Here is a 19854-nt window from a genome sequence, read left to right on the forward strand (position 1 = left end):
TCTATAACTCTGCAGGAGGAGAGAGGCAAAATATCTGAAGCTGGTTTGTTTTTCAAGGTGAGGGAGGATGAATTTTTCTTGGTTCCTTGAAACACGAATTTTTACCTAATCATATCCCACATTTCATTGCTAATACATGAAAATGTCAAAAGATGTAAACTCCAAATTAAAAAGCTACTATTTTGGTAATATTAAGAAGGGAAATTTGCATACTTTTTAATGATTCATCTCAGAAAGGCTTCTGAAAAATTAGCAAAACTATTGTGGTGCCCAAGAGATGAGAAGGAACATTTTATTCTATTTATTTCTTTGTCCTTCTGTCACCCACAAAACAAAAAAAAAATAAAAACAACATCAGTGTGAAATCAGCTTTTCCCAGATAAACATCTAAGAATAAATTTATTAAAAAAAACCCCAAACATGACAATATTTTTACACATTGCAATATCCAGCCACACTTCTGGTAACGTAAAATTTTCAAGCTACAAATAGAGTGCTCACTGGGGGATGCAGTTGGCTTCCAAAATGCAAAATAGAGGAGCACAGAAGACAAGGGGGATAAAGTGAATGTCTCCAAATCTGATAGCTGGATGGTCGTGGAGCCAAGCAAGGATTGTTGGTAATAATATGCTGTGAGAAGGAAAAGGATGTGGCTACAGAAGGGGCCATGCAGAGGTAGGGCAGCACTTTTCTGGGAAAAATATCCTGGTTTTGGCTCCTGGAGATCAGCAAAACTCAGCACAGTGCAGGCACAGGAATGAGGTTGGGAATGGGGGAAAAATTGTAGGGGGGATCAAGACCATCCAAGATCCCTGAAGGCTCTGACAGGTCTAGAAGAACAGGCTGTGACTGACAACTGACTTGCATGGAAAGAGAGAAAATAGCTGGGAAAACTTATGTATGAAAGGTAACCCTGTGAAGCCTGAGCATGGACACACCCCAGGATCCTGGACATCCCATCAGCTGGGTCAACACTGGAGCCAAGATTAGTGATCTCTCTTTCTCCTTCTCTTTCTCCCTATGTTTAATCCATCTCTGTTCACCCTACTCCCTTATCCAAAACCCTCTGCCTTTTGCTTAGATAGGAAGTCAGGGATTAATTTATACTGATTTCCATGCTAAATTTACAATTTATTAATGAATCTTTGTATGCTTGTGTGGATCCTCTGACTTTTGCTGTTCCTTTGGGCCACAAAGATCCACAAATCTCGGGTGTTCCCTTCCCCTTAAGTGTGGGATGCCACAAGAGCAAACATTTTTTAACCCGGGGCACCAAAGGGGAAATTGGGGTGAGGAGGAGGAGGATTATTTTTCCAGTATCTAGACACTGGCAGAAGACAAAAAAGTCATCTCATTGTTTACCCAGATCTGTGCTCCAAATGGCATAAAGGCCATGGGACACTGCTGCAGGTCCTTGGAGCAGATGTGCAAGGATGTGGGCTCACACAGTGTTAATTTCTTCTGCTCCTCATCTCCCTTGGTGTTCAACTCAGGGGGAAAATCTGCAACCTGGGGATGGGAACAAGGATGTGTGGGCAGGCTTGGGCTCCGAATCAATGCAGTTTCCACCAGTATGGAGTGTGCTGTTCTCCCCTTGACTCTGCAGAGCTCAGAGAAGGAAAACCAGGGGGTGCTGGTGGACAAGCAGTTGTCCATGAACCAGCAATGCCCTTGTGGCCAGGAAGGCCAATAGGAACCTGGGGTGCAGAGGGAAGAGCACGGCCAGGAGGTCAAGGGAGGTGATCCTGTCCCTCTGCTCAGCGCTGTGAGGCACATCTGGAGTGCTCTGTCCAGTTCTGGGCTCCTCAGGACAGGAAGGACATGGAGCTCCTGGAGTGGGTCCAGTGCAGGGCCATGAAAATAATCAAGGGACTGGAGCATCTCTCTTAAAACAAAAGGTTGAGGGAGCTGGGCTTGTTCAGACTCAAGAAAAGGCAGCTGGAAAGGGGATCTCATCAGGTTCTGTCAGTGTCTGCAGTGAGGTGTCAGAGCATGGACCAGGCTCTGCTCAGGGGGCCCAGCAATGGGACAAGAGCAACAGGCAGGAGATGAATCCCAGGAAGTTCCACCTGAATGTGAGGAAGAACAACACAACCCACTGTGGTGCCTTCCAGCCTCACTCAGGCTGGGATTTTCTGTGATTCTCTGACCCCACCACTGCACTGAGGAGAGGACAGAAACCATAAACTGAGACATGAAAGCATTAAAAAATTACATTAAAGCATTAAAAAATTACACAAACAGCAGCAGCAGTAAGAGACCTTCAAGACATTATTGGTTATCCCCCAGATGCCACCATTCCTTGTCATCTCCTGGAGGATCCATCCCTTGCCACAACAAATAATTCCTCCATTACTAAAGGGTTTAAAGCTCCCAGCCTACATCCACAACCCATCTAGATGTGGGAAGACACTTTTGCTTTGACCGAGGTTTCTGGCCACCTCAGAACTCCGGCAAGGACAATTTGGGGAGAAAAACACTGAAAAGCAAAACTTTGCTGACAGATTGATTTGTAGTGGCCATTAGGAACTGCTCGAGCATGTGAAGGGATACTCCAAGGACCTCTCTAAGCAGGGCAGGCAGTTCAAAAGTGTATGAATTTATCATCATTGGAGGATTCTGCAGTTCATCACCAGCTTTTGTAATTTATCACAGGGATGTCACATAGCTGAAGCTCTGGGATTCTTAAGGGTGAGATCTGTCACATAAATACAGTTATTAAGGCAAAGAGTGTATTATACAGTTAAATGCAAATGTTGCAATCTGGCAACCCATTTTTACTGCCAGAACCTAGAAGGTTTCTCCTGTCAGAAATTGATGCCAGTAGCGATAAATGGGGGATAGATAAAGTTAATCCCACTGCTTTGAGTTGAACAGGGAAGGTATTACTTTGAAGGGTTTAACATATTAACGGAATCAAAACGACATTTCAAAATATTTATGGAAATCTCTCTTTTTTTTAAAGCTTCTACAAGCAGTATAACAAAACCATATAAAACATTATTAAATTCTACCCTTAATTAAACATGCTGACACTTAAAAGCTTCTGTCTGATTTACTTTAACAAATCTTCTTTCCGCAAATTATGACTTTAAAACATCATTCTGCTCTAAATGAATCTGAATGCCAGAGGAATTTAAATCTTTTTTACAGATGCTTTAAAAAAAATAAATTTAAGCTATACCTCCAACTTATCAATCATAATGGTGAAAGGAGAAGGAAACAATACTCATAAATTATAAAACTAACTGAGGAAAAAAAGTCTTTACTGTTTCATGTCAATTCAGAAAAGCTGAGGGCCATGGATCCATCTACCTCTGCAGCAGGTTGGTGAGGCTTCAAGCCATGAGGAGAACTATTGAACGTCCCTGGAGCATCCAGAGGAACAGGGGAATGTCCAAAGGTCCCTCTGGTCCAGCTAAGGTACAAATGACCCCACAGCTCCCCCCAAAAAGGGTTGTTGCATTTCTTAGTGCAATGTGAGTTGGGTGGGAACAAACTGAGTCACCTCAATCATCCACCCCGAAGGTGAAATTCCAGTGCCACTTCCTTCCTTGGAATCAGGGGGTCACAGAGTGCCACTGTCATATTTTCTGAAAAATCTCTTTGCCAGGATTTCTTCTTCTGGGAAGCCGAGAAGCCTCAGAAAAAAATGAAAACAATAATTTTCTGGTTGCCTCTCCTGTGTTTTGTTGTTTTGGAATGTGGTTGGAGATTGTTTATTCAACATGTGAATTGTTTTTACTTAATGACCAGTCATGGTCCAGCTGTGTCAAGGCTCTGGAGAGTCACGATTTTTTCATTATTAACTTGTTAAGCCTTCTCTATCTATCTCTCTATCTCTATCTCTATCTCTATCTCTATCTCTATCTCTATCTCTATCTCTATCTATCTCTATCTATCTCTCTATCTCTCTATCTCTAAGTATCCTTTCTCTGTTCTTTAGTATAGTTTATTACAGCATTCTTTTATATAATATAATATCACAAAATAATAAATTAGCCTTCTAAGAACATGGAGTCAGGTTCATCATTTCCTTCCTGCCACAGGGACCCTGAAAACACCACACACAGAGTGTCACTTGAGATGTCCCAGTGTGCCACCACACCTAATGCTGCCATTTCAGAAGGGAAAGAACAGCAAGTCTTGTGCCAAAATTCCCAACCTGTCTCAGACACCCTGGGGCACCTCAACAGCTCCAAGAGTCACCAATCACATCCTGGGCTGCATCATGAGAAAGTGTGGTCAGAAGGTCAAGGCAGGGATTGTTCCCCTCTGCTATGACCTCGTGAGGCCCCACCTGCAGGGCTGGGTCCAGCTCTGGGGTCACCAACATCAGGAGGATGTGGAGCTGCTGCAGTGAGCCCAGAGAAGGCCACAAAGATGCTCTGAGGGTTAGAGCTCCTCTGTTCTGGAGCCAGGCTGGGAGAGCTCCAAGTGTTCACCTGGAGAAGGCTCCAGGGAGAGCTCAGAGCCCCTGCCAGAGCCTGAAGGGCCTCCAGGAGAGCTGGAGAGGGACTTTGGACAAGGGATGGAAGGACAGGAGAAGGGGAATTAACTTTGAAGTGAGAAGGGCAAGTTTAAATTGGACGCTGGGAAGAAATCCTTGGCTGTGGAGGTGCTGAGACCCTGGCACAGGCTGCCCAGAGAAGCTGTGGCTGCCCATCCCTGGAAGTGCCCAAGGCCAGGCTGGATGAGACTTTGAGCAACCTGAACTCGTGGAGGGTGTCTCTGTCCATGGAAGGGGAGTGCTGGAACTACACAGCCTTCAAGGTCCCTTCCAACCCAAACCATTCCATGACTTTCTGACCTTTTCAGGATGAGCTGAAGCTCGACAGAGACCAAAAATGTAAGCAACCACTTTAAGGGTCTTATCCATAAGAGGTTGTAACAACCTGTGCCAGGCAAGACTCACAGATGAGTCCAATCTGTCACAAACTTTCTGATTCTATCCTGAATGTCAACAAATGTGTCAAAAAATGCTTCTACAAATCCAGCAAAGCACCTCAGACTGAGCCCGAGAGCCCTGAAGAGCTCGTGGCTTCAGTCTTGGACAGGGATGTCTCTCTTCCCAAAAGCACCCCAAACTGACAATATTTCACCCCAAACTGACAATATTTCACCCTAGGCTTCCATCAATTTTAGGGTGGCAAAAGAAACTGATTAATTAATTTTACTGCTCCCAAAAAAATCTGCTGGAGATGACGCAAATTTCCTGGGGAAGGGTAAGGAAGATGGAATTCCCTTCAATCCCGGTAGAGAATATGGCAATCTATACATGCATGCCCAAGGAAAAGAGGTGCTCAGTGAAGTTAATATTTCACCAAAAACCAGGTTAGAGCAGCAATACAAAAGCTGCATTTTCAGTCTCTTCCAGGACTGTTGAGTTGTCTCACCCTGAAGCAGCTCAGATCTCAAACTCACCTTCCCCGCTTGGAAAATGTTTTGGAACTCCTTTGTGGCCATAGGAATTCTCTGACTTGCATCATGTTAACGAAGATTTTGTATCAGTTCAGTCAGAAAAGCAGGTTTGTTCTCTCACACTGTACAGATGTAGAGCTGAGCCCTCTCTCAGGTGCAAGAAAAAAATCCTACATATTTCAATAATGTGCACTTAAAAAAAAAATAATGCCAGTGGGAAAAGTGAGGTGAAAGCTAAAAATCTTTTTTTTTTTTTTCAAATCAGGAGAAATCAACACTTTTTTTACTAAATCTCATCAGTGCTAAAATCTCATCATTGCTAAAAGCCCCAAAAATATCCCTCTTATAATTCCTACTTACACAGGCAAATTCTTCTGCTAGTGACTAGTCAAGGAGTGAAGACTCATGGGTTACATCCCAGACACACCTGAAAATGGCAAAAAGCTGTGATTGTGACTCAATGCTCTTATTCCTCTTGACCTTGCAATGACACAAGGTGAAATGTCCAATAAGGTGACAAACTCAGGTGGCACTCAGCAGTGCAGGAGCCTGGTTTGGAAAGCCTGGATCGCTTCTGCAGCCACCCAGTGTCCAAGGAAAGGTCATCAAGGACCTTTCACTGTCCCTTCAAGCTCAGTTTCATGGCTCCCAGGTGGTCAGCAAAGGCCTCTTGCAGCCTGCATGGCCACTTTGCTTTCCTTGAGATCACAATAAGACAGGGTCAGGTTGTGTGAAAATGAAAGATTCCTAATTTTTTTTTTCTTCTTTTACCTCTCAGAGAGTATTGTCCAGGTTAAAGGGAAGCTTTCATTTTCACTTCCACTTTGTGGAAGACGTTGGGAGACCAAAGAGCTGCACCAGTCAAAAGGAAGGAGATTGGTTTTCACTGTCTCTTGGAGACAGTGCTCTACCTGGGTGTTTAATTTGATTTGCCTAAATTAAAAAATTAACAACAGTGCCTGATGTTGGAGAACCCCCTCATCCCACACACTCTGGCTAAGGAAGCAGATAAATGCCTTGGAAGCCTGGATTATTAAACCAAAGGTCAGAGAGAAAAAAAATGAGTCGATTTTTCCTGCATCACTGGAAAAAGCCTCAGCTTTGCCTCCTGGCCTCAGCTCCTCGTCCCAGATCCATCCACCTTTTTTCCCTTTGCTCCCACTCCCTTCCCAATTAATCCAGGGTCAGTTGCATTCAGCCAAGAGCTTTGTATGGGCATTTACATTTCACTTGCCAGCACATCCAGCTCCAAGCATGCAGCACACAAATATTTGTGCTGGTTCTGGGAAGAGCCTCGACCAGGATTATTCACTTTGGGTCTGATGTATACCCTGCTCCCAGCAGCAGCCAAGTCTGTCTCACTGACCAGAGCTGGCACTCCATGTGGGATGAACTCTCCCAAATTTATTTGCCACAGATACAATCCTTATTCTGGAAGACTCAGCTCTCAAAAGCAGAGAAAACATTTCAGAAAAGGAAAGAGACCAATTTGACAGTAAAAATCCTGCCCTCATCTGATGCCTTTGTGAGTCCTGTGCTTAAGAGGCAGAAAGTCTGCCTGAATTTGGCAAGGAAACAGGTAACTTTGGGGGTTTTTTCTGTTTATCAGGACCCTGCAGCTAGGTAAGCAAACACTTCTGCAGCTTACAGTCCAAAGTAGCTGAATGTCCTGTGTGGCAGAACAATTCACCATTAATCCCTATTCCCAAACACTCTGCCTTCCCTCATCTGCCTAATTTTAGGCAGCCTCATTTTAGGCAGAGTGACAGCCACTTAACAAGGAAGCAGAAATTGTGGCAATTTTACTACTTAGACATCGAAACCCATTATCCTTCTCCTAACAGCCAGGGCTATAAACCTGCCAAATGTTCCCTCACTGCTCCCATCTCCAAAGCTAGAGGGTGTTCAAGGAGAGCCATGCATCAGCCTCTGAAGGAGAGGGGTCAAGAGGCAGAGGAGGAAGATTAAGCTGTGATTTGCAGCCGTGGAAGCAGAAAGCACTGCCCCAAAGGTCTCACCTGAAGAGCTGACCCTCCTGAGCAGAGATCTATGCAGCCCTGCCAGCTCTAGTGATTCATGGCACGCTGATTTTTGCTGGTGCAGCTCTCAGGAGGGACAGGCTGAAGTTCTTGTAGAGCACTCGGGGATGTTTGCGTGGTGGTGAGAAAGGGGGGCAGTGGAAGGACACATCAGTGTCAGGGTGTGAGAGTCTGTCTGAATTTTCTCTCATCTGCCTCACCATCATCATTTGGGGACCACTGAAGAGAAGACCCCTCCTGTCTGAAAATCTCTGGCTTTGTAGGAGAAAGTTACACACGCCAAAGGCCCTGAGACCTGAGAGCACAGTGCTAGGTTATTTTTTTCACAAGTGTTGTTTGCTGTATGTTACACTGAGCCCAATGAGAAGAGGGCACCGTGCCCTTTTTGCACATTATCTCTGGAATCCTCCCCACCTCTCGGCCTGGCTGTTCTCCTCCTAAGCTTCAGGGTGGTCTAAAGACCCCTCTCGCCCATTCATAACCACCATGACAGACAAGTAGAGATGTAAGGAGCCTCTCCATCAGGGACTGAGACATGGAACCCCCATGTGCAAAGGCCCCTCTGCTCCTTCCAAGGACTGGGACTGAAACCCCCAGCCCGGGGGAGGTGTGTGGGGGAGGCAAGCTGACCAAAGCGAGATGTTTGCCTGAGATGTTGTGATCACTGGACCAAGCAGACAATGGCTCTGGTTTACTGCTGAGAACATGGACTACCTGTTACATCTATTCGTTATTGTATCTGTTTCCTCTCCCTCCCTCAGAATTATCATAATAAAAACCTCTGAGTTAGCTAGAGATTTTAAAATCTCCCCGACGTAACAGGCGGATCCTCGACTGCACTGGACCAAAGAACTTCGTCTCTACGTTTGGTAGCTATATCCCCTCCCTCTCTCTCTCTCTCTCTCTCTCTCTCTTTTCTCTCTCTTTCTCTATATTTTTCTCTCCCTTAATCCCTCTATCGCATTTTGCTGTGGTCATTCAATAAATGTGCATTTGTTTTCATTATCACTGCAAATCCACTGTGTCGTGTCGGTTTTTTGCACCCTGAGACCAAATCCACGAACCATCACAAAACCCGTTCATAAGGACGGATCGTGACACAGGGCAGGATGACAGACAGGCAGGATTGAAGGGAAGGGAGCTGCTGGTCCTCCTCAGCAGAGCACCCTGGTTCTGCTCTGTATGGAGACGCAAAAAACCAAATGGGAGAAATGGGAGATCCATTAGGCAATGGGGAGAGGGGATGAACCAGGAGACAGCTGGAGGAATTCTGGGGCTGATGACAGGGGTAGGGAAGCACAGTTAAAATTTTAAAAACCTGCATTTAACTATCTGGACAATTAACAATAATTCTGAGATCAAAAAATAATTAGTGCAATTAGTGCCTTATGCAACTGTTTATGTAACTGCTCAGGAAAGAGGAAAATTATCCAGGCATGCTTCTGGAGTGCTCTGAAGAGTCAAGGAATTGATTCTTTAATTAAAATTAAAAAAAAAAATAGTTTAGAAGAGCAAACAAAATATCTGCATGATGCAGAGTCTTTTCTGGGTTAAGGATCTCCAGCAGTTATTAAGGTGCTTCATGCTGCAAATTATTTTGTACATGTAAACATCTTTCCTGATTACATCAATCTCCACAGGCTGACTTTTTACTCTTACATCCTCTCCAATCTCCTAAATTTACTTTCAAATCTTCTGACTATTACTATTTTTAATTCTCTGGTTTGCAAAACAGGGTATAGGGGAATTAGGGCAGATCTGATGCCCTGATGAAAGCAATGGATTGGAGAGAAAAGGAGAGACATTGCAAACAGGTCTGAGAGTTTATATTGCATAGAGAAGGTCAGTCAAGTCCATCAGGCAAATAAAGAAATAAACCCCAAATTCTCCTCTTTCTTCACAGCCAAATCTCAGCAGGAACAGCAGCCACACACATGAAATCAGAGACATATCCCAAACAGTTGATTTTTGCCTGCAAGCTGCTTGAAGGGAGGCACCTTTAATAAACTGTGCTACGTTTGGAGAAGTCATTTGAATTCTGTAATTAGCAGACATACAAGGAGAGCTAACTGTGTGTGTTTGTGTGTACACAGCTCTGGAAGAGGGAGTTTAATGAACTGTGTCCTCTGCAACTGCAAATCAAGTTTCATTTTGTCAGTGCTGTGCCACGTGATGCTGTGATGCAGCTTCCAACACCACAACACACTTTTCCTCCTATAAAATATGCTCTCCCTCTTTTATTTTTTCATAGAATCATGGAATGGTTTGTGTTGGAAGGGTCCTTGAAGGTCCCTTGGTTCCAATTCCCCTGCCATGGACACTTTCCACTGTCCCAGGTGGCTCCAAGCCCCCTCCAACCTGGCCTTGGGCACTGCCACATCCACAGCTTCTCTGGGAAACCTGTGCCAGGACCTCCCCACCCTCATAGGGAAGAATTTATTCCTAATATCCAATCTACATCTACTGTCTGTCAGTTTGAAGCCATTCCTTCCTGTTATATCACTACATGCCTCTGTCACAAGTCTCTTTTCTCTTTCCTTTTGGGTCCATGGACCTTGGCTAAGTAGAACTGGTGGGTGAAAGAAAAGGAACAAGAAAAAGCTACAGAAACATCTGTTTTGGTTTAACTCCAGCCAGCAGCTAACCTCCCACAGCTGCTCAATCACTCCTTATTTGTTGGTAGGGTGGGTGAGAAGCAGGAAAGGCCTTGACTCTGTGTAAGAACTGCTCAGCAGTAACTAAAATATCCCTGGATTATCAACACTGCTTTCATTACAAATCCAAACCACAGCCTCTCATACTGGCTACTGTGAAGAAAATTATCTCCATACCAGCCAAAACCAGCACAGTTTCCTACTCCATCTTCACTTTAAAAATAAACAACCACCGCCCCCAACAACAAAAAAGCGCCAAACAACAGAAAAAATAACCCCTCCAAGAACCACAGAATGCCCTCTTTCACCGAGGGCCATCTTTTCTATGTTATCTCCACACCATTCTCTGCCACATGAAACCAGCACAAGCAAAGCTTTACACGATCAATACACATCCTACCGCCATTAATCACAAACAGGAACGAAAAGAACCAAAGCAATCCTGACAAAAAGGTGCCCAGCTATAATAAAAGGATGGAAGAAAAGGTGAGGACAGATGAGGGGAAAAAAATGAAAAAGCTGGGACAAAGAAAGATCTGCAACAATTTAAAATAAACTCACAGTCCATCCTGCAGCTCTTGAGTATCGTTTGAGGTCCCCAGGGATCGAAGACTTCTCTCCAGAGAGGTCACTGTCAACAGCACAGAAAGAAAAGATAAAGCAGCAGCACATCTTCTCAGAGAGAAAAATAATATACTGGATCTTAGTTCAGATGTTTGTCTTTTAATTTTATTTTATTTTTTTTAAATGCAATTAAGTACTTGAACAAGCAAGCTATGAGAGAAAGGGGACAACATCTACCAGTGGCCACTGCCACAGAATGATAAATTGGGTCCTTTGGAAGCTTATACGATGAATCCATGTAAAACGTGCCATGACATGATGGAATGTGACCCCTCGTCAGGAAAACCTCAGTTCCATGGACCTTGCACAGATCTCTGACTCTTCCAGCCTTGAGGTGACACAGAATTGTGCACTGAGCATTTCCAGCTGGAAATGTGCCCCTGGTGAAGAGGCAAGAAATTGCGTAATAACTGTTTATTGCTCTGAATTATAATTAAGAGGCAGAACACTGATGTCTACGCTGGTATCTTCCATCTCCTTGTTCAAGATGCTTAAACTCAAAATGTTTTCTATCTTTTGGCTCAGAAAATATGGAGATGTAATTATCTCCTGTGTTTGTGCTCAACAACTTCTTGGGTTTTTTCATCAGAAGAAGAGAGTACTCTTAAAGCAGTTGGAAGGTGAAAACATGGTTTGCTTTGTAATTTTCAATTACTTCAGATTTAAGAAATATCTATATATATATATGCGTGTGTGTATAAAAAAAGCAGAAATCTAGGAATACTGTTGTCTTTTTCCATCCTTTAATTTCACTGTCTCAATTCACTTTCAAATTAACAACAGGTCACTACTTTTGGACTTAGCACAGCCAGCAAGCAAAGCACTTCACAATTTCCCACAATGAAAAATGTTAAATAAATTACATTCTTGATATTTACATGTGGGATTTCTTTCAGGACATTTCCAGTTGTAAAAACCCATAACCCGTTATCAGTCACGCTTCAATATTTAAGGATAGAAAGAAGAACAGATTAAAAACATGGTTCAATTATTTCTGCAGAAATTTAAGAAATCCTCTGTTTTAATGACTCTGCAGACTTGGACTTGGCCTGTAATTTTGAAAAAGTCACTTAATGATATTTCCACTGTCAGACAAAATCCTCTCTTCTCTTTTGGGCTCTGCTGGCTTGACACCAAAAGTCACTAAACAGCATAAAAAGTAACTAATGTGCCTGAACTACATGAATATTCAAAAAAACTTTGAATAACACCATATATTTCCATCAATGCTAGCTCTCAATAAGAGATTTTACTGCAGAGTTTGGAGATTCGGTACGATAAAGCCTCAAGGAATTGTCTGTAACTGAGGTGATAATTATTTTTCTTTGCTGGAAGCACAGTGTTCTAAAGAATAAATTGGAAGTTTTCACTAATAACCATTTGCTTCTGTAGAAGGACACCACTGACCCTGCAGAGATCTCATGAATACTATAATTCCCTCTTTCCCTCTCCACAATCCTAACAAATCAATTTCCCTTGGAATCCACATGCTGTACAGTTCAAATACAAAATTTTGCATCTACTAAAAATACTTTTTGGCCCATCAACCCTTTGGAACAAAGCAGAGTGTGGTCCTTGGAGAATGGACAGCAAGCCAAGGTAAATAAACAACTTGTGTGGACACTGAATTTGTAAGAACAAGTTAATGGCATGTGTGCAATTCCAGAACAAAACCAGCAGCTACAACCTCCATGAACCTTTCTAACCTGACCTGCAAAAATAAAGACAATTCAAAGTGAGTTTTACTGCCACTGCTTGGGAGAAGACTGGAGTGGGAAGCAGTTTTGCTCCTGAACAAAACACTTCAAGACTTCACACTCAAGCCATTTTGCATCGAGTCAAACCCAGGAGCTGTCAGATTTGTTCAGCATTTTGGAAAACCTACAAAAAGGTGAAAAGAATATGAGACATGAATGCGAGAGGTGAGGAAAGCGTTTATCAGTTAGATGAGAAAGTGATCTGTGATTAAGTTCTTATCCAATAGTTTTACCTAATATTCCAATTCAAACACAGCATTTAGACAACTAAATAAATGTCAGTTGTCCCAAAATTACAAGATATGCACACCGGAGGAGCCAAAGGTTACCATTTGATGCACCAATTCTTATGTGGAAAACAGCAGGACTAAAACTCCAACGTGACTTTTCTAAATCTCAGGAAAGCCAAAAGAACCCTGGGCTGCATCAAAAGTGGAGTGGCCAGAAGCTCAGTGGAGGTGATTCTCCCCCTCCAATCTCTTCCCTCACTGCATCCAGCTCTGGGGCTCCCATCCAAGAAGGACAAGGACCTGTTGAAGAAAATCCAGGTGGCCACGGAGATGATCTCAGGGCTGGAGCAGCTCTGCTCTGAAGCCAGGCTGGGACAGCTGGGATTAATCAGAGAAGAGAAGGCTCCAGAGAGGACTTAGAGCACCTTCCAGTGCCTAAAGAGGCTCCAAGAGAACTGGAGAGGAACTCCGGGCAAGGGCATGAACTGATAGAACAAGAGGGGGAGGATTTACAGGTTCAGATTGTATATTAGGAAGAAATTCTTCCCTGTGAGGGTGGTGAGGCCCTGGCACAGGTTTTCCAGAGCAGCTGTGGATGCCCCATCTCTGGAAGTGTCCAAGGCCAGGTTGGATGGGGCTTGGAGCAACCTGGGATAGTGGAAGGTGTCCCTGCCCATGGCTGGGCGTTGAAACCAAGTGATCTTTAAGGTCCTTTCCAACCCAAACCATTCTATGATTCTATAATTAAATCTGAGCTACTCTGGGCTAAATCTAACTCGCTTCGACCAAGAATGAATTTTATCAAAATCTCTGCAGCTCCTGCTCTGGGTGTGGAAAATCTCTCTCAATGCACCAGTTCTGGTCATGTGAGCAGTAATTTGACCAGAGGAGCAAAACATCAAGCTCTGCTGGAGGAATGTGTGAAGCCATTCTTAAAATAGGAATGTCGCAGACATCTTTTCATTAAAAATCTTTCCTTAAGATTTTTTCTCCTGAGAAGCTGAGAGGCTTCAGGAACAAAATGTAAACAATGGTTATCTGCTGCTGTGAAATGCAACAGGTGCATCTGTGATTGGTCTCATGTGGTTGTTTCTAATTAATGGCCAATCACAGCAGAGCTGACTCAGACAGAAAGTCTGAGGCAGCTGCCTTTGTTATCATTCTTTTCTTTTCTGTTCTTAGCTTAGCTAGCCTTCTGAGATGAAACCTTTCCTTCTATTCTTTAGTATAGTTTTAATGTAATACACATCATAAAATAATAAATCAAGCCTTCTGAAACATTGAGTCAGATCTATGTCTCTTCCCTCATCCTAAGACCCCTGTAACCACCGTCACATAGGAATCTTATTTTAAAAGTCTTGTTCTTTCTATCATTAAAAGGCATGCCCAAGTGCTCCAGAATGAGGCACACTCACACGGCATCAGTGATGTTGGAGCTGCACTGATTTACTTCACAGAGAGCTTGGCTCCCAGTTGCCTGTGCCATTGCAATCCTCAGATCAATGGGGGATAGGAACCATCCTGAGATGGCAATGGAGACTCAATCACACCTGAGGGATCCAGGAAAATCCTTTGCTCAGCCTTTAAGATCGAGGTAATGGGACTGCACATGGCACCAACCAGTTATGGGCAGTCATTAAAGAGTGAGGAGCAGGAATCAGAGAGGCAAGAGAGCCATCAGAGAGTTCAGGTTCTCAATCTGGCCAGGCCAGGCCAGCACAGGCCTGATTCCTCCAGGATATCCTCCACTGGCCAGGAAGGATGCACCAGATCAACTCCATTTAGGAGTGTTATTTATTGTACTTATAAGATACTTACTAAGAGGCAGCTACAAGCTGCACATGAAAAAAAAAAAAAAAGTCTTGATAAAAGTATAGATAAAAAATAAAGCCATAAATGAGACAAATTCAGGCAGTATTTGAGCTCCTTTTTGTGTGCTGATAGGAAATCAACTACACTGAAAAATAACCCAAAACATGAATGTTGCAAAAGTCAAGGCACTATGTGACAACCTGGTCTACTGGAAGGTATCCCTGCCCATGGCAGGGGGTTGGAGCAAAATGACCTTTAAGGTCTCTTCCAACCCAAACTATTCTATGATTCAATGAACCTTCCTTATTTTCAGCAGGGACAGCCCCAAAAGATTAAGAGAAAGAAAGCAGTGCAAAGATTAGGAAAAATCTCCCTCTACCCTTTCACACGTCCATAATAGATGGCATTAAAAAAAAGTCTATAAGCTCACAACCTGGCAGGAGAGTGATCCAGTAGCATATAAACAGAACCAGCTGTCCTGGCTAAAATTTTTATTCAACAAATGAGGAAGATTTCCATTTTCATGGCAGAAAAAGGGAGCAGGAAGCATTTATGGGTGAGAATAATCACAATCAACTCAGAGCTGTAAAATCCCCCTTGGTCAGGAAGCAAGTCCTGAAGGGCCCAAGAAGAATTTAAATCACCTCAAAGGCTCAGAATTCTGTAAAAAGAATAAGGACAGCAAAGAGGGACAAAGCACACTGTGTTTATTACTTCTGCAGTGTTACTCAATAAAATTCAATGGTGCTTTAAAATCCTGGTACAAAGTTGACTCCTTGTTTCATTAAAAATAGTCATTCCCCAAAGACATAAAAGGTATTGCTGAGATTGGCCTCAACCCGGGATTTTTAGAATCTAAACAACAAAATCATAACATGGCCAGCTCCTGCCAGCTTGGAACAGCCTGGCCAGGGAAGGGGTGAAGTCACAATTCCTGGGAATGCTCAAAAATAAACTGAAAAGGCGCTTCCCAAGGTTTAGTGGCCTTGGTGGCATTCAAAGCTTGGACTTGGAGATTTTGGAGGTCTTTTCCAGCCTTAATGATTGTGTGACTCCACAAATCCATGATCTTCAGCACCCCAAAAGGGACAAGAACATTTCAGGTGCACAGTTAGATCTCCAAACACAACAGGGAACCTCAACAACCCACAGAGCTGCAGCAAGCCAGGAGAAGGAGGGAAAGGGGAGCTGTGATAGGATTTATGCAATTTTTAGGATGTTCAGCACACCATGCCCAGCACAAAAGACGTAACCCCATTACCTGGTGAGCATCTGGAATGTAGCTGCCTGTTCCTTGCTCAGCCACAAACAACATCACTGACTTATTTCCCATGCTCCAAGCCAGAGCTTCCTGAGTTTTCTGAAGAGATTTTATGCTACAGAAAGAATCATGGGCATTCTTCCCCATTTCCTAAGCCTAAAAATTCTTTACCTAAAGTGAATTAGCTCCGCCAAATCTCAGCACTACACTCAGCAGCCTTCTCCTGAAAATCTCTAACCACTTTTTGGGGGAAAGACTATAAAAAAATAAACTGAATGAAACTGATTTTGTCAGATAAAAAATACTATGGGTAGTGAACAGAGCAACAACAGTATCTTATGGACGTTTCTTCAACCTAAAAGCACTTTAAAAGGGCATTATAGATTCATTGATTCATAGATTTTAAAAGCCAGAGAGAGAGCAATTCTGATTATCTAACCTGATTTCCTCCCATAAAATTTTGTCCCATCACTCCCACATCAAGACTGGAGACTGCAGCTGGACTAAAGTAAATCTTATAAAAAAGATATTTGAATCTTGATCTTAAATTCAAGATTCAAATATCTTTTAAAAAAGATATTTGAATCTTGAATCTTGATCCTGGCAAAGCCAAATCCATCAAGCCCCCTCTACAAGCAGTTCTAATGGCTGGTTACCCCCATATAGAAGAATTGTATTTATCTAGCTTTAACTCTTATCTCCTGATCTCCTCCTATGTGAGAACAATAGATTAACAAGCCCCTTGTTATCTATGTGATATCTTTCTTCCTAGAGAGATACTTACACACCAAGATTGAGTCCTCTTGGATGTCTCAAACAGAAATTTGGATGGCACAAATTTTAAAGTCTGATTTTCAGGCATCAAACAATTTTGGCTTTTCTCTGCACCCTCTCCATTTTTGCAAATTAGTTTTAAGTGCAAGTATTGTCATTATCTGCTTCACAGAGCACTCAGTTCAGGCAACTCTTAAGAGGAAACAAATCCTCACTATCTCAAGAGGAGAAATAACAATAACAGTGGTTGTCAAACACGAATTGAAGGGGTTAAGGCAATTCCAACAAAGAATGAAAACAGAAATTGGGTTGTGGTATTTCGAAAGTGATGTGCCATTCACCTTTATGTTTTCTCAGGATAAAACTCCACTGTGGAAGGAGTTGTGTTTGAAGCACAGGGGCACATCAAGTCAGCCCTAATCCGGCCAGGTTGGACAGGAACAGCACACACAGACTCAGGAGAAGGTTGCACAAATTCAGTCTGAGCCTTCAGTTTGGAAGCAGAAGTGCTACTACCACTCATCACTGGCATTGTCAAATTAAAACTATTGGCGCTGCAGCAGCCAAAATTTGTTCTAAAGCAGGTATTTCTGTGCTTTGTGGTATGGTTGTTCACCCACCTGAAAGCCAAGTATCACAGCTGGGAGGTTCAAGCTCCCACAGTGGCCATAATCCCTTTTTTACATGGGATGTGTGTCACCAATTCAAGGGTCACCAATCCCTTGTAATCATAGAAAAATTGGTGCTTGAATTTTCCTGGGAGATGAAGCACACACAACTCATCAAAAGTGGAGACAACTACATTTTAGAAGTTTTTAATTCTTAGAACATCCCTGTTCTAAAAAGGATCTTGCTACAATGACCAGGACTGCACCCTGGAACACACTGGGGAAGAATTTCACAAATAAGGAGGCACTAAAGTCCTTTCCCTACACTTAGGTCAGGCCTCTCTGTCACCTAAGACACAAAAAGAACAGACACAGAGGCTGTCCAGATGATTCCAAAGCAATTTCCAGGTCTATTGTAAAATCAGCACTGATAATTTCAGATCCCAGTCTGACCCTGGCATGTTTTAGAACTGGGGTACAATGGCATTACCTTCAACTCAGCAATTTCAGTTTACATCTGTCTGCAAGATAAATTCCTCCAGCCTAACCCACCAAAATTGATGAGCCAGAGCTTGTTTCAAAGGAAGGAGGACTCTACATCTCTAGGAGCTGGGGAGATACCCCTGCCCAACCTAGAGAGTGAAGAACAGCAGAATTTTGGTGTTTTTCTAAGGGAGATAGATGTTTTGCAAGCTCATGTGACAGGCTCTAAACACAGCAGTGCTGCAACATATTTGAAAACGAGCCTGGCTTGTTCCACCTTTCTGAGCTCTCAGCTCTCTATTGTAACAGATGACACAATTAAAAATAGAAAAAAAAAAAGGATGTGGTCTCAGCAAGGATTGGAATGTATCTGTGCCTGTTGGATGGAACATATGGTGGAATATTTTTACATCTTTTAAGGAGCTGTGTGTTGGACATGTGCTGCTGCTCGTGAGATGCAGCAGCAGAGAAGCTGCATTAATATTTGCTCCCTGACAAGAGGAGCTGCCAGGGGCCGTGGCCATGCACAGGAATCATCAGCAGGACAGCACAGAAGGCACCAGGAAAGCTCTCATTTTACTCACCATTGGAGTTAATTCGGAAGACATTAGCTGAAGTCTCCTGAAAAAGTTCCTGCAGCTCACTGGGATCAATCTGAGTGGCTGTGAAGAGAAAAACAGGAAAAAAAAAATAAAGTGTTAATATTGGACACCACCAATCACTTTGAAAGGGGATGGTGCTTTGGAAAGGGATGTAGATTCCTGCTTGCTGCAGAAATTTAGCCCAGGTAGGGTGGTCTGATGCTGCTTTACACAGGGCCTGGTGGTGGAACTTGCACTGGGCAGACAAATCCAGCACCACCAGGGCAGTGAAGATGCTGCTGCAACACAGTGGATGCAGCCCACATGGACTGAGATGGCATTTGTAGGGATTGTCAGCAACCTGAATACAAATAATTCCATAAATCCTCATTTACCAAGTGGGAGTATCAGAACCACGAGTGAATGAGAAGCCCCAATGCCAAGTGATGGCTACCCAGCACTTTCCAGAGCAGGAGAGCCCACAGCAGGTCCTGCCTGTGGAAAAAGCAGTGAGCAGAGGGCACCTGCTCTGTGGGGTCAAAGCTTTTGGGGCAGGAGGGAACTGGGAACTCAGTGGGATTCCTCTCCTAACCCCCAAGAGGGGTTCCTCTTCTTACCATTCCTTCCTGATAGCTCAAATGCAATGGACAATGTATCAGTGCCAGGAATTTTTACTGCTGGTGCACAGAAAAATTCTCACAACTTCATTCCCATAGTCCCCACTTAAGCAAGGTACTCAAATCTGCCCTAACAGGAGAACACAGAAGTGAGGGTTTGAATATTTTGGGGTTTCATGTTTGGTGGAAGTTGGGGTGGGGTTTTTTTTGGTTGTTTATTAGTATTATTATTATTATTATTATTATTATTATTATTATTATTATTATTATTATTAATAATAATAATAATAATAATAATAATAATAATAATAATAATAATATTGCTGTTTTGGGGCTTTTTGTTTGGTTGGTTTTGAGGTTTTTGCTGTTGTTGTTATTTTGGTTTTTTTTTATATAGGATTTTTATGGTTCTTTTCCGGTTTGCTTTGGTTTTTCAGCTGCATTTCCCAACTTTAAAATCCCTGAAACTGTCCCCAACTTCTCCACATTTTCATCACCCCCAGAGAAAGAGTCATGTGATGGTGGACTGAGCTATGCTAGAGAATCACAGAATATTTTGGGTTGGAAGAGACTTTGAAGATCATTCAGTTCCATCCCCTGCCATGGGCAGTGACACTTTTCACTATTCCAGGATGCTCCAAACCCCATCCAACCTTACCTTGGACACTTCCAGGGATGGAGCATCCACAGCTTCTCTGGGCAACCTGTGCCAGGACTTCCAGACCCTCACAGGGAAGAATTTCTCCCCAATATCCAACCTAAATCCACCTTCCTTCGCCTTAAAATCATTAATTATGGCTGTATTAAGTCCATCTCAGAGTAAGGATACAACACACAAATAAGCTTTAACTAGGCATTTCAATTTTGATTGATCACAGTCACCAGAGAAACACTCATTTGTAATGATGTCTTTGTCACCAGTTTTACGTCAGCAGCTTTCCAGATGATTTTTTTTTTTTTATTCTGCCCCTCCCACCTGTGTCAGCTTTTGTG

At 43.0% G+C, this 19854-nt stretch overlaps 1 protein-coding gene across 4 annotated transcripts in view; it reads right to left on the reverse strand.

Moving 5' to 3' along the window:
• TSNARE1 (t-SNARE domain containing 1) overlaps positions 1-19854 on the reverse strand; it is a 469627-nt gene that overhangs the window by 295791 nt on the left and 153982 nt on the right. For all 4 annotated transcript variants that reach the window (XM_058029909.1, XM_058029926.1, XM_058029901.1 and 1 more), the window contains exons 5-6: positions 18248-18325; positions 10676-10745 (exon numbers count right to left, since the gene is read on the reverse strand). In XM_058029909.1, coding sequence (XP_057885892.1) covers positions 10676-10745; positions 18248-18325 — 148 coding nt within the window. The remainder of the gene's footprint in view (positions 1-10675; positions 10746-18247; positions 18326-19854) is intronic.

The sequence above is a fragment of the Melospiza georgiana genome, chromosome 1, assembly GCF_028018845.1.
Source record: "Melospiza georgiana isolate bMelGeo1 chromosome 1, bMelGeo1.pri, whole genome shotgun sequence".
Classification (NCBI taxonomy): domain Eukaryota; kingdom Metazoa; phylum Chordata; class Aves; order Passeriformes; family Passerellidae; genus Melospiza; species Melospiza georgiana.